Here is a 15,850-nt window from a genome sequence, read left to right as displayed (position 1 = left end):
TGGCGGCGGCCGCTCGCGGACCCGGCCAGTGCAATAGTGCCCCCCCTTTGTCCGGGCCGCGCGCCCCGGACCACCCCCCCCCACAGTTCCCCCAGCCCCTGATAAAGTCCCCTCTGCCCACGGATTGGCCCTCCCCCGACTGTGGTGCCGCTGGACTGAGTCCGCAGCCGCCACGCCGAGTTCCCGACGGATGAGACTATGAGAGACCCACAGCCGTCGAAACTCAGCCAGTCGGGGGCGGAGCATCGGGCGGTGGATACGTTGCGTGGTGTACTCTCCGAGTACTCCGCTTTGGAGGGGGCGAAGCATCGTCAAAGTGTCGGGAACTGTGATTCTCCGGCTGATCGCCGAACGCGATTTCGACGTCGCCGACTGGAGAATCCATCCCTATGTCTTTGATCAGTTGAAACCTGAGGTACAATGAAACTCATGCGCAACTGTCATCTGGGAATATTGTCAGCAAATCTGGAGGAAGCAGTTCCAGATGTTCTCAAAAACCAGGGTGAAGTCCAAGTGGGAGAAGCTAGGACTGTGATCAGTGGTTAGGTTATGTGATTTGTTGACACTGTTTAAATGCAATCAGTAACTTGATCAAATTTCAAGATTTGTCTGTATATATTCTCCAATCTTGGGAACTAAACTATGAATGCAACACTTTACCATCACAGACATTTAGGAAACAGGCTGTTATTGTGCCAAACGTGCGCACAAACAAATCAACATTGATCTCACTTGTCTGGCTGCATGTATAGTGTGTACTTGATTGGCTCTGGTGGGAATACTCCGAATGCTGGCATTAGTTCTTCTGCAAAACGAGTTGAATTATAATCTTGTGGTTGCCAGCAATCCAAAGTTTAAACTAATCACTTGACACAAGTGTGTGAAAATGAGCTGTGTCCCAGGCGAAAGAAAGCTGACACTCAAGGGTTCGGCAAGTAGAGGCATGTGTCAGTTCATTACATTTTTCTCTGGTCTGGATTGCATTCCAAGTGCTTCCCATTGGTGTCTGATTGGCTGTAAGCGGTAGTGAATACTCACTGTGTTGTCCTTCAGAAGAAAAGCACAGCACTGGATACCGGCCATCAGCATCTTGTGAGGATTCCAGGCCACCGAGTCAGCCCTGAAGAACAAAAATAAACAGAGCATGCTATTCAAGTAGAGGAACCGATCAAAACATTGCTGTTATTCTGCAATGACCAGACAAGGCCAGAACTGTCAGAAATAGGTGGAAATGCTACTTTGTTATTAGACAATGTTGTAGGAGGATGTGTGGGGATAAGGATTTAAAGAGAGCTCTGTCAATGGCAGAGATTTCAAAGGTCTCAAAGCCACATATGATCGTAAGATTGAGGGTAGTCACGTTTGAGTGACGCAGTCACTTTGTATATAGACCCCAAAACTGTAGTGATGATTTTGGGAATGGCATTAAACAGGAAATTAGAGACACATGTGATAAAGGAACATCTGTAATTATGGGTGACTTTAATCCGCATATAGATTGGGCAAATAAAATTAGTAACAATACCATAGAGGAATTCCTAGAGTGTATATAGGGTGGTTTTCTGGATCAATACATCGAGGAACCAACTGGAGAACAGGCCATCCTAGACTGGGTATTTTGTAATGAGAAAAGAATAATTGGCAATCTGGTTGTGCGAGGCCCCTTAGGGATGAGCGACCATAATATGATAGTATTCTTCATCAATGTGGAGAGTGACGTAGTTGATTCTGAGACTAGGGTCCTGAATCTTAATAAAGGAAATTACGATGCTATGAGACGCGAGTTAGTTATGATGGATTGGAGAACACTACTTAAAGGGATGACAGTGGATAGGCAATGGCAAGCATTCAAAAAGTACATGGGTGAACTGCAACAATTGTTCATTCATGTCTCTTGCAAAAATAAAACGGGCCAAACCTGGGATGGCGGGACTGACATATGAGGAAAGATTGAGCCAGTTAGGATTATTTTTGCTGGAGTTTAGAAGAATGACTGGCCGGGGGTGGGGGCGGGAACCGTGATCTACGGACGAGTCCCTGTCCGGGCAAACAGGGGCACGGCACAGCCAGTGGATGCAGGGAGATCCCTCAACCAGGATCTACCCAGCTTTCAATGCCTCATGAGATCTAATGATCTGAATCCTGCCCATTGTGGGCAGATCAGTATTTGGCAACTCTGCATATTACAGTGAGACAGCAATTTGCGCTCACCTGATCCACCAAGGCCCTGCGATCTAACCCCTTCACCTTGGAGACCTCAGGCGAGTGCTGTACAATGCTGGTTACCACATACGTGGACCAGACACTTGGGGCGGTTGTCCCAGGAGATCGGAGGCCCCAGGGCAGTTCCCCTCTGGGCAGGATGGCACCCTACAATTGCTAGCACCACCTGGTACCCTGGCACTGCCAGCCTGGCACCGCCATCTGGGTGCCAGGCTGACAGTGCCAAGGTGCCAGGTTGACATTTTTCCCACGCCGGGGATTGGGCCTGGGGGTGCCTTGCCCATGTGAGGTGGGGTGTGGGGAGGGGGCCCAAAGACCACCTTACAGGTGAGTTGGGGCTTTGGGAAGGTCCACGGGTCGCGTTGGGGTGTTCTAGAGATCGGGATGCCATTTAAAAATGGAGTCCCAATCTCTTCCTGCACTGAGGATTCTGGTGATCGGAGCCTCCCAGTGCAGGGAACAGGACAAAGTGCGGTCTCGGCTGAGGCTTCAGATTGTAACAAAGTCCCGTTAGATAGCGGGGTGTTTCTGGGCCCTGCGAGCACCGGGAAACACCCAGCTAAACGTGCTTGACACAGGACTCTGTTGGAATTTGGTTAGATCAGGCCCTGTGTGGGAGAGAGGGGGGGGGGGGTGCGGATGGTCTGACAGGAAGAGGGGGGGGGTCAGTCCGGGGGGGTCGGGCCAGAAGAGGGGGTCAGGCTAAGGGGTGCCGGGTCAGGTCGGGGGTGGGGCTCGTGTGGGGGTTCCGTTGGGGGTCTTGTGTGTGAGGGGTGACCCATGTGAAGATGGTTCTGGTGTTTAAGGTAGTTACTCTGGAGTTACAAGTGCTTTTTTCCCTCCCAACTCTTTCAGAGTTACTATCAGGGTGAGGCTGGCAGAGCCATCTGAAGTTAGCGATTTTAATTATTTCTATAGGATAGTTCCCAGCTCCCCCATTCGATAAAATCATAGCTGATCTGGTTATAAGCTCAGCTCCACTTTCCTTTAAGGTCCAGCCTGCAGTACTTTCTGGGGAAGGGAAGTCCACACACCAATGATCCTTTGGGTGAAAATGTCTCTTCTCATCTCTGTCTTAAAAGAGAAACCTCTTATTTTTAAGCCATGTCCCCTCGTTCTAGTCTCCGCCATAAGGGGAAACATCCTCTGGGTATCTACCCTATCTTATATGCTTCAATAATATCACCTCATTCTTCTGAATTGCAATGGGTTTCGTCCTAACCTGTTCAACCTTTCTTCATAAGACAACCCCTTCACCCAGGAATGAGTCCAGTGAACCTTCTCTGAACTGTTTCTAAAACAATTATATCATTTCTTAAATAAGGAGGCCAAAACTTCAGACAGTACTTCAAATGTGGTCTCACCAAGGCCCTGTACAACTACCGTAAAACACCCTTTTGTTTTTATTCCATTTCCTTTTGCAATAAGCAGCAACATCCCATTTGCCTTCCTAATCACTTGCTGTACCTACACACTAACTTTATGTGACTCATGTACCAGGACACCCAGATCTCTCTGCACCACTGGGTTCTGCAGTTTCTCTCCATTTAAATAGTAATTTAATTTCTAATCCTCCTGCCAACGTGAATAAGTTCATGTACCCATGTTATACTGGAACTGCCAAATGTTTTCCCACTCACTGAACCTGGCTACATGCCTTTGTAGATTCTCGAACTTGTCTTAACAACTTACTTTCCTACCTATCTTGGTGTCATTGGCAAATTTAGCTACATATTCAACGCCTCTGCCTTTTCTTTGTTTTCCAATATCAATTCCACAGACACACTCTCAGGAGGACCAACAGTAGCTTTAGTTGCTTTTTTCCTATTCAAATTGGAACAGGAGTAGGTTGTTCGGCCCCTCGAGCCTGCTCCCCATTCATTAGGAACATGGCTGATCCGACATTCCTCACGTCCACTTTCCTGCCCTTTTCCCGTAACCTTTGATTCCCTTACTGATCAAATATGCACAAGGCCTCTGTCCCCACAGCTCCCTGTGGCAAGGAGTTCCATAGACTCTACCCTCTGAGAGAAGAAATTCCTCCTCATCTCAGTCTTAAATTGCCCCCCCCCCTTTTATCCTGAGACTAGGCCCTCTGGTCCTAGACTCTCCCATGTGGGGAAACATCCTCTCAGCATTTACCCTGTCTAACCCTTGAAGAATCGATGGTAGCCATGATGTGGAGATGCCGGCGTTGGACTGGGGTGAGCACAGTACGAAGTCTTACAACACCAGGTTAAAGTCCAACAGGTTTGTTTCGATGTCACTAGCTTTCGGAGCGCTGCTCCTTCCTCAGGTGAATGAAGAGGTATATTCCAGAAACACATATATAGCCAGATTCAAAGATGCCAAACAATGCTTGGAATGCGACCATTAGCAGGTGATTAAATCTTTACAGATCCAGAGATGGGGTAACCCCAGGTTAAAGAGGTGTGAATTGTGTCAAGCCAGGACAGTTGGTAGGATTTCGCAGGCCAGATGGTGGGGGATGAATTACATGTTGCATTACATTCATCCCCCACCATCTGGCCAGCGAAATCCTACCAACTGTCCTGGCTTGACACAATTCACACCTCTTTAACCTGGGGTTACCCCATCTCTGGATCTGTAAAGATTTAATCACCTGCTAATGCTCGCATTCCAAGCATTGTTTGGCATCTTTGAATCTGTCTATATATATGTTTCTGGAACAGACCTCTTCATTCACCTGAGGAAGGAGCAGCGCTCCGAAAGCTAGTGACATCGAAACAAACCTGTTGGACTTTAACCTGGTGTTGTAAGACTTCGTACCCTGAAGAATCCTAAATGTTTTAATAAGATTACCTCCTATTCTTCGTAATTCCATTGAGTAAAGTCCCAACCTGTTTCACCTTTGCTCATAAGACAATCCTTCCATACCGGGGATCATCCTAGTGAACCTTCTCTGAACCAGCTTAAGAGGAAAAAAATCTCTGACCGGTTTCAGGCACATTTAGCAAGGTGTTTCTCAGTGGCTGCTGCACCGAGAAACATCCCGCTATTTAACGGCACTTTGACGGTTTTATTTGGCTTTGGGGTGGGGGGTTTCTCTGTGCCGAGGCTGCATTTCACCTCGCCAGCTGAAATGGCTCCACGCAGATCAGGGTGCCATTTTGTCTGACTGCCCCTCACCCCTCCACCTGGTAAGGCCCCCCAGACCCAATCCCTGAAAGTGCCAACCTGGAACCGGGGCTCCCTGGCAGTGCCCCTGCCAGCCTGGCAGTGACACGTGGGCACGCGGGCAATGCCAGGCTGAAAGCTTATATGTAAATGAGTCTAATGGCTCAATTTAATATGCTGATCTGGATCATACCCAGTGAGGCGAGATCCAGTCTCACAGGGCTCCATTAAATCTGGCGAGGCGTTTCGGGCGCTGCAAATGTCGTGACAGTTCTCTCGCGAGATTTAATGGCCTCGTCCCAACACCAAGTCTGGCACGACGAGGCTGTTAAATCGCACCCAATATCTTTCCTTAAATAAAGGGACCAAAACTGCTCACTGTGTTCCAGATGTGGTCTCACCAGAATCTTATACAGTTGCAGCAAGTTTTCCCTACTCTCCAACCCCCTTGAAATAAAGGACAACATCCCATTAGCCTTCCTGATTACTTGCTGCACCTGGGTGCTAGCTTTCTGTAGTTCATGGACATGCAGCTTTTCTCCTTTTAAATAATACTCTGTTCTTTTGTTCTCCCTCCCAAAATGAACAACTTCACATTTTCCCACTTTATACTCCATTTGCCAACTTTTTGCCCACTTACTTCACCAAAAGTATCTCTTTGCAAACTGTTTGTATCCCTCCTGCAAGTTGTGTTTCCACCTATTTTTGTGTCGTCTGCAAATTTGGCTACAGTACATTCACTTCCTTCCTCCAAGTCACTAATATATATTGTAAATAGTTGCGCTCCCAGCACTGATTCCTGTGGAAACCCATTGGTTACAGGTCACCAACATGAAAAAGAACCGCTTATCCCCACCCGCTGTTTCCTGCCAATTAGCATATTCTCTATCCATACCAATATACTACCTCCAATACTATCTTATTACTTTAACATTTCGTGAGGTACCTTGTCGAACGCCTTTTGGAAGTCCGAATACAACAAATTTACTGCCCCCTATCCAACCTGGTTGATACTTCCTCAAAAAGCTCTAATAAATTATTCAGACATGATTTCCATTTCATGAAGGCATGCTGACCCTTTTCTGCCTCCCTCCCTTTCTGAATAGGGGTGTCATATTGGCAGTTTTCTAATTATTCGCCAGAATCCAAGGACTTTGGGAAAACTATATCCAATGCATCCACTATCTCTGTAGCCACTTCTTTTGGGACCCTCGGATCCAAGCCATCACAACCTGGGGACTTAAGTGCCTTTAGCCCATTGATTTGTCTGTCGTGATGGTATTTAATTGCTCCCCCATATTCTTTCGTATTAATGGAACGTTCAAAGTATCTTCCACTGTAAAGGCTGATGCAAAATATCTGTTCAACTCCTCTGCCATTTCCTCGTTCATCATAACTATCTACCCAGATTCTTTTTCTAAAGGGCTAATGCTCGCTTTGACCTCTCTCTTCCTTTTTATATATTTTATATATCTACCCAGATTCTTTTTCTAAAGGGCTAATGCTCGCTTTGACCTCTCTCTTCCTTTTTATATATTTAAAGAAGCTCTTGTTGTCAGTTTTTATATTCCTCACTAGTTTGCTCTCGTAGTTTATTTCCTCTATCATTATCATCTTTACATTCCTTATTTGCTGGATTCTGCATATATCCCAGTCTTCGGGGCTATCTCTGACTTTTGCCTCCTTATATGCTTCTTCTTTCAACTTAATACTCTGCTTAATTTCCTTGGGTAGCCAAGGTTGGTTTATCCCTCCCTGGGATTCTTTCCTCCTTACTGGGATGTAATTTTGCTGAGAGCCATGAATTACCCCCTCAAATGTCTGCCACTGCTCGTTTACTGTCTTTTCTGCTAATCGATCCGCCCAATCCACTTTAGCTAACTCTATCCTCATTTCATTGTAATTCCCTTTATTTAAGTTCAACGCAGTGGTTTCTGACCCAAGTTTCTCACTCTCAAACTGAATATTAAATTTAATCATGTTATGATCACTACTTCCTGGAAGATCTTTTACTCTGAGGTCATTTATCAAACCTTCCTCATTACCCATTACCAGATCCAAAATAGCATGTTCCCTAGTTGTTTCCATGACATATTGTTCTAGGAAACTATCCCTAATGCATTCTATGAATTTGTTGTTGCAGCTACCCTTTCCAACTTGAAGATTAACATCACCCATAATTATTGCTCTATTCTTTTTGAATGCTCCTATAATTGGTTGATGTAAACCCTTTTGCACAATGTAGCTATTGTTTGGGGGTCTATACGCTACTCCTACCAATGTCTCCTTTCCCTTGCTGTATTTTACCTCCACCCAAATGGGCTCTATATCATCTGGGTCTAGATCATCTCTCACAGCAGCCCCCACCACATTTTCCTTCCCTCCGCTCTTTATGAAAGGTCAAATGTCCCTAAATAAACCAGGGGCTGGTTTAGCACAGTGGGCTAAATCGCTGGCTTGTAATACAGAACAATGCCAGCAGCATGGGTTCAATTCCTGTACCAGCCTCCCCAAACAGGCGCTGGAATGTGGCGACTAGGGGCTTTTCACAGTAACTTCATTGAAGTCTACTCGTGACAATAAGCGATTATTATTATTATTATTTTAAATTCCCAGATTTGATCTCCTTGTAACCATGGATTAAATATCCAAGTTTAATTTACCTGTGGATACCATTCAGAAGAGAGCGATGTTTTCTGGATATCAATGCACCACCTCCCCATGAAGCCTGGCAAAAGACAATGATATGCACAACATCATAAATATATACCACATTATAGAATATACACAGGAGGATGAACACTATATCATAAGATTTTGAATAATGTTGAAGATACAGAGGGATTACGAGAGGTTACAGCCTTGAACTGACTCCCATATATCGGTTAGTATCTTTGAGTTTTGCATAAAGACATGTTCTAATGTGTTGCCCTTTTTAATGAGTGGAATACTATCCCACCAGCCTCACCAATAATGTTGTCAATCGGCACCGGAGTCACCAATAATGTTGCCAAATTAACTAGATATGGCAGTTATTAATGATAATATTGCTTTGCAGAGTCGCCAGGTATCAAATGATACCACCTCAAGGCTTTACCGGATATCGATCAAAGACCAAACAACCAGTTAGTCAGTTCACGTTCAAAGATAGTTTATTTACACACAAGGATTACTTCGACACGCAACATAAAACACTACAAGTTAAACTACAACTAACAACTACAATAACCTATACTTAATTTCAGGGCAACTGGCTCAATGCAGATGGACAAGGCCTTTGTCCGGATCTTGCGTGGCTGGGTGGAAGAAGTGGCTCTATTTCTGCTGAGCTCATCCGTCTGGTAGCGATCATTGGTCTTGAACTTGTCTGTCTGGTCGTTATGCTGCACTTGGGTTGGCATAAGCCGGATCCAAGAGAGGCCGAACACATGACTGTCTCTTTTTATCCCTCTGGGATTTCGCGCTCTTTGGGGCGGTCCTTAGCTTTGGACCCAATAATTCGACTTGTCTGTCTGGTCGTTATGCTGCACTTGGGTTGGCATAAGCCGGATCCAAGAGAGGCCGAACACATGACTGTCTCTTTTTATCCCTCTGGGATTTCGCGCTCTTTGGGGCGGTCCTTAGCTTTGGACCCAATAATTCGACAGGCTTCGATCACGGCCTTCGATTTTGGCCAATAAAGGGGCGGATGCCTTGATGGCTGGGCATGTCCTGAGTGGTCATTGACCTTGGCTGTTTGGGCTTTCTTAGCAAAGGGAGTGGCGCCGGTTAGTCTGCATCTGTATCGGTTCCCTGAGTACAGTCCTTTTGTTCTGGGGAAATGGGTCATTAGAATGCAAATGAGCGGGGGTTTCGATCGCGTCTAGCTATCTGGGTTGCAAATACACACACAAACTCTGAGTGTGTCTGAGTCCTGGGTTGGCCATATTTCCCATGGTACTTTGCAGGTGGCCATCTGAGATGGCTAAATCCCTTAGCACAGGGCTAAATCGCTGGCTTTGATAGCAGACCAAGGCAGGCCAGCAGCACGGTTCAATTCCCGTAACAGCCTCCCCGAACAGGCGCTGGAATGTGGCGACTAGGGGCTTTTCACAGTAACTTCATTTGAAGCCTACTTGTGACAATAAGCAATTTTCACTTCATTTCACTTGATCCTGAACTTGAAGCGTGGTGGATCACACTGCCGGTTACCCTTCGTCAAGGACAGGTTCTACACTACTCTGTCCCATGTTTTGGAGCATTTACCTAAGTTTTATTAACACATCATACATTCATAATCTCGAAGGGGTCACTATAAAACATTCAACTATTACACATTTAACTTATTCGCACAAGGGAATATCTAACTATCACTATCTAAGCTACTCTCATGCTGCTGGCAAATATAAAAAGGAACTTATGTACAATACAACATTTTTAAACCAACGGCAGCATCACATTTCTACTTAACTTATCACGGGTTACAGAGGTGTACAATCTTTATTTTTACCGGTGGTTATATTGTTTGTTGGGTTGGGTGAATTCTGAAGAAGGGGGCTCGGAGTGTATATATCAGGGAGCAGGAGGCTCTTTTTCGCCATTTGCGGAGTCTAAGTGTCTGGATGACATTGCAGATTATCACTATCACCAGAAGGGCCTCTACTGTGTAGGAAAGGGAATACCATTTAACAATGTTTTCGCACCAAGTGGGGGTATCAGTGTTTATCTCTATGTGTGGTGTGGTGTCCGGGCTAGGGGTATCAGGTTGTGTGGTCATGTTCGGGGCTGGTGTGGTGTAGGGTACAAAAGCTTGTAACGCGCGCAGTTGTAGGAGTCCAGCGATAATCACAATGGAGGTCATTGGTCCTGTCTTCATCTTGTCTTCTGTCTTTGTTCTTCGTATATTCCTGGGGGTGCAAGCATAATATCTGTTATTATCGTTGGCTAACATCTCGATTTGTTTGTCTTTCTCCCTTTAACTTCAATTACCCATTAGAATCGTCACCATGTGTGACTCCCTCATTTTTTAAAAAAATACCATTTTGGAGAGACAGAGTGGCTCCCCACTCTGCAACTGGATCCTCAATTTTCTGACCAACAGACCACAATCGGTAAGAATGAACAACAACACCTCCTCCACAATAGTCCTCAACACCGGCGCCCCACAAGGCTGCGTACATAGCCCCCTACTCTACTCCCTGTACACACACGACTGCGTGGCAAAACTTGGTTCCAACTCCATCTACAAGTTTGCTGACGATACGACCAAAGTGGGCCGGATCGCGAATAATGACGAGTCCGAATATAGGAGGGAGATAGAGAATCTAGTGGAGTGGTGTAGCGACAACAATCTCTCCCTCAATGCCAGCAAAACTAAAGAGCTGGTAATTGACTTCAGGAAGCAAAGTACTGTACACACCCCTGTCAGCATCAACGGGGCCGAGGTGGAGATGGTTAGCAGTTTCAAATTTCCAGGGGTGCACATCTCCAAAAATCTGTCCTGATCCACCCACGTTGACGCTACCACCAAGAAAGCACAACAGCGCCTATACTTCCTCAGGAAACTAAGGATATTCGGCATGTCCACATTAACCTTTACCAACTTTTACAGATGCACCATAGAAAGCATCCTTTCGGGCTGCATCACAGCCTGGTATGGCAACTGCTCGGCCCAGGACCGCAAGAAACTTCAGAGAGTCGTGAACACCGCCCAGTCCATCACACAAACCTGCCTCCCATCCATTGACTCCATCTCCACCTCCCGCTGCCTGGGGAAAGTGGGCAGCATAATCAAAGATCCCTCCCACCCGGCTTACTCACTCTTCCAACTTCTTCCATCGGGCAGGAGATACAGAAGTCTGAGAACACGCACGGACTCAAAAACAGCTTCTTCCCCACTGTCACCAGACTCCTAAATGACCCTCTTATGGACTGACCTCATTAACACTACACCCTGTATGCTTCATCCGATGCCAGTGCTTCTGTCGTTACATTGTATATGTTGTGTTGCCCTATTATGTATTTTCTTTTATTCCCTTTTCTTCCCATGTACTTAATGATCTGTTGAGCTGCTCGCAGAAAAATACTTTTCATTGTACCTCGGTACACGTGACAATAAACAAATCCAATCCAATCCAATCTTTTAAAGTACAGAGACTCTCGCAGCTTGTGGTCGATGCTTGGAGTGGGCGGACAGTTTTTCCGACCAGTCATTCTTAATTCACAACCATGGGAGGTTGAGGCTTATCTTAATTAGCCAAATTTTAGGGTGGCCAGTTTTATAAAGTTTATTCGTCCCAGGGTCCAGAGGTAGTTCGCGTATAGCAACATATGTGGCAACCAAGTGTGTCAAACATGTAAATAGCAGGTGGGGAAGCGACCAAAGGGTCGCGGTAAAGGGATGAGTGTACAGACTGTGGCAAAGGGCATTCTTTAAACCACAATAAGAGCAGTGAAGGGAAAACTAAGACCTGCCAAAGACAGTGAAAAGTGTAAAGAACCATTCCAGAGTACACAAAGTGATGGGAACATGAGGTGCGTGTGGGCCACAGCAGGACAAGAATGGGTGGGATTCCCGGGTAAGGCGGTGATCAGTGCCGTTGCTCCACTACCCGAGCTTAGCTGACCGGATGCATTTGGGGTCCTCAGGCAGGGTGGGGATTAGTGCCGTTATTCCCTACCTGGGTAACCTAAAATAGCAGAAAGAATTTGTAACACATGTCTGAGGATCCTGGGATTATATTCATTGGAGTTTAGGAGGTTGAGGGGAGATCTAATAGAAACTTACAAGATAATGAATGGCTTAGATAGGGTGGATGTAGGGAAGTTGTTTCCATTAGAAAGGGGAGACTAGGACCCGGGGGCACAGCCTTGGAATAAAAGGGAGTCACTTTAAAACAGAGATGAGGAGAAATTACTTCAGCCAGAGAGTGGTGAGTCTGTGGAATTCATTGCCACAGAGAGCGGTGGAGGCCGGGACGTTGAGTGTCTTTAAGACAGAAGTTGATAAATTCTTGATTTCTCGAGGAATTAAGGGCTATGGAGAGAGAGCGGGTAAATGGAGTTGAAATCAGCCATGATTGAATGGTGGAGTGGACTCGATGGGCCGAATGGCCTTACTTCCGCTCCTATGTCTTATGGTCTTATGTGAGATCCAACAATTGTTCCTTTCATGGCCATTGGTCAGTAAATGGCGTTGGAAGAGTAGCTATGACTGTCTCAAGAAATTGGGTGTCAGGCCGACATTAATTAAAACCTTGTAGCAATAAGAAAGAAAGGAGGAAATAAAAGGCGGGCAGGCTCCATCAGTAAATAAGACACCAAAATTCTTACGCGGCTCCTTTTTCTCATCATCTGGACACCTCAGGGTTTTGTATCAAAAAGCGTTGTAAAAGAGTTACCGTAACGGGAGTCAGACCCGGAATTGTCACCATCTCCCGGTTGCCAGACTCGTGTCTGCCATTTTTGTGCCGTGGCCGCGTGGGCCATCGTGGAATCCGAATCGTCATGTCTTACCAGTCTACAAAAGTTGTTGCGGTGCCAAAGAGGGGTTTGTTTGTCACAGTGAAGGGCAAATTACTGTTGTCTGGCGGTGGCGGTGGCTCTGGCTGGGGAAGGGGATACTGGGGGCCAAACATGTCCTGGTCGTGGTTCCAGGGACTGGAGTGACTGGAGCCGGGGAGGTTATACCAGTGGTCAATGATCGTGGTCAATTCGGGGAGGCTGGCGCTATCATCCGAATCAAGCTCAAAAGTGGAAAGTCGTACTTGTGGGCGGAGACAAGGTCGGGTCTGTGGGCATGGACATGCTGTCATGGCTGGGGGAGGGTTGGACTAGGTTGTCGATGGGCGGGGCGGAATCGTCTGCTATTGCCAGGGAGATGTGATGGGAGTGGCTACATTGGGTTCCATATACTTTGAGTTGGTTGATGTGGAACCAGCCAGTTTTATCTTGTACGCAGAGGGGGTCACTTTGTCCGAAATGGAGTAGGGTCTTGCAAATTTAGGGGTGAGGAACGAACTGGGATTGTACAGGGAAACCATCACTTGCTGACCGACTGCATACTCTACTGGGTGGACTGTTTTATCAAAGCAGGCCTTACTCTGCTTTTTCCTAGCGCCTAGTCGGACAGCTGCAGCGAGTTGTGCTGCTTTAATATTATCCCATGACTTGTTGGACTGCTTTTTCATGGGTGAGGGTGGTGACTGTGGGGCTGGCCAAATCGATACCTAATAAATATTCAGTTCCTTTCATGGCCCGTCCGGTCATGAGAGTGTGGGGGGGTGAAACCTGTGGAACTGGATACTGTGTTCTTAATAAACATAAGGGCGAATGGGAGAACTGTGTCCCATGTGGCGTTATGCTGTTGCACCATTTTTCTAATGGTCGCTTTCAAGGTGCGATTCATTCGTTCAATAATGCCACTGGATTGGGGGTGATAAGCTATGTGAAATTTTTGCTTGATTCCAAAAATCATTAGGACATTTTGCATGACTCTGCCGGTGAAATGGGAACCTTTGTCTGACCCAATGCTGTGGGGAAGACCCCAGTGTGTAAATATCTGTTGGGTCAAAATCTAGCTGTGGCTTTCGCTGTGTTTGTCCGGGAGGGACATGCTTCTACCCATTTTGTAAAGATGTCGATTACTACTGATACATATTTAAAACCATTTCTGCAGGGAGGGAGGGGACCAATGTAGTTGAGCTGTAAATTTGTCCATGGGCCATTAACAGGTTGGGTGTGTCTCAATTGTCCTTTCTTGGAGTACCTTTCAGGAGTGTTCTGTGCACAGATTAAACAATTCTCAACATAATGCTTTTGAATCAGGCCACCAGCACAAAGGTCTTAAATGGGCAATGGTATTGTCTATCCCCTGATGTCCATGTCCGTCACGAAACTGGTAAATTATCTGGTTTCTGTCCTGGGTGGGGACCACATAAATTCCATTTTTCAAAACTGTACCGTCCTGTACCATCAGTGAGTCCTTGAATTTGTTGTGGGGGGCTGGGTAGTTACCGTCTAAAACTTGCTTCAGAGTGTCGTCTGCCTTTTGGGCCTGGGATAGATCCTCGATATTGGTCTAAGGAACCTGGACTGCGTGTATCAGTTCACTTTTGGGGGGTTGCCAAAAGTGACTGTGGCGCGATCCTGACTTGGCTGAGGCATTTGCCTTTACATTACCGGGTGGGGTGGAACAACGATGGCTTCTGACTTTGATTATGCCATATGAGCGGTCTTTTGCTGTCCTAAGGATATGCTTCAACAATGGGGTTTACCATCAGCGGATACGAATCCTCGAGATTTCCACAGGGGCAGGAATTCTGTCAAACTATTGCAGACATATAAACTGTCTGAATGTATGTCCGCTGAGGTCGGGAAAGAATCTGGGTGTTGCACTACATATGCTATAGCTGCTAATTTGGCTGCTTGTGTTCCAAGGTAGCTGGGCAATTTTAAAGATATTTCCTCTAATGCGCGTCCCTGTGTGTCTTCCACATAAATTCCACATCCAGTTATTCTCTTTCCATTTTCTATGGTGGAGGAACTGTCTGCATAAATCTTTAAAGCGTTGTCCGTGGACTGGGGATCTGTGTTCTGATGCCTGCTCGTGTGTGTAGTGACTTCGGAATAAAAGGTCCTGTGTGGTGTTTGGCTGCAATGATCTAGCACTCATGTGGGGTTCCTGCATACTGAAGGTTGTCTTCTAAAAATGTGAGGGTCTTTGTACATTTAACTGTAATGTCCCTTCCTTGTAACAACAGCGAGCTGCTCTAATCTGGCTGACTGAACCGTCCTTTAACCTACCATCTAACAATAGCTGCGTTGGGGTGTGCTCGGTTAAAATCGTTACTGGGTTAAGGCCTGTGATCTCTGCAAAATATTGACCTGCCCAAAAGACTGCGAGCAGGTGCCGTTCGCAGGCTGAAAATTCTTGCTCTACGGGATCCAAAATTCGTGAGGCATAGGCTACGGGTCGTAAACGGTCATGTCTTTCCTGTAGGACTACTGCTGATAGGGTTCGGTCGGTGGTCGCTACTTCTATGGTGTAGGGAGAGTGTGGGTCTGGAACATGCAAAGCAGGGGCTGTGCCTAGGGCGTGTTTTAATTCATCGATGGCGTCCGTGTGCTGAGGAAGCCATTCCCATGGGGCGTTCTTTTTAGGAGCTCTAAGAGTGGGGCTGCTTTTGTGGCAAAACCATTTATATGGTTCCTACAATATCCAACTAATCCTAAGAATGATCGGAGTGCAGTGACATTGTGGGGCAGGGGCAATTCAACTATTGACTCAATTCGTTTGTGTTCAACCTCTCTCTTCCCATGGGTGACAATGGGGCCTAAATAAAGGACCTTTTCTTTTAGGATCTGAGCTTTTTTCGGGTTAACCTTGCATCCAATTGATTGTAAGAGACCTCGCAATCCGGAAAGAAGTTTAACATGCTCTTCCTTTGTGTCCGTCTGTAGGAGTAAGTCGTCCACATACTGAATAAGGCATTCGGGTTGGGAAAATTTG

General features: G+C 46.3%; 1 protein-coding gene across 4 annotated transcripts in view; it reads right to left on the bottom strand.

The window, feature by feature from the left end:
* LOC140425463 (acidic amino acid decarboxylase GADL1-like) overlaps window positions 1-15,850 on the bottom strand; it is a 148,065-nt gene that overhangs the window by 51,721 nt on the left and 80,494 nt on the right. For all 4 annotated transcript variants that reach the window (XM_072509759.1, XM_072509761.1, XM_072509762.1 and 1 more), the window contains 2 exons: window positions 8,025-8,089; window positions 1,039-1,120 (listed from right to left, as the gene is read on the bottom strand). In XM_072509759.1, coding sequence (XP_072365860.1) covers window positions 1,039-1,120; window positions 8,025-8,089 — 147 coding nt within the window. The remainder of the gene's footprint in view (window positions 1-1,038; window positions 1,121-8,024; window positions 8,090-15,850) is intronic.

Source organism: Scyliorhinus torazame, chromosome 6 (assembly GCF_047496885.1).
Source record: "Scyliorhinus torazame isolate Kashiwa2021f chromosome 6, sScyTor2.1, whole genome shotgun sequence".
NCBI lineage: Eukaryota > Metazoa > Chordata > Chondrichthyes > Carcharhiniformes > Scyliorhinidae > Scyliorhinus > Scyliorhinus torazame.
This window is presented reverse-complemented; position numbering and strand designations above follow the sequence as displayed.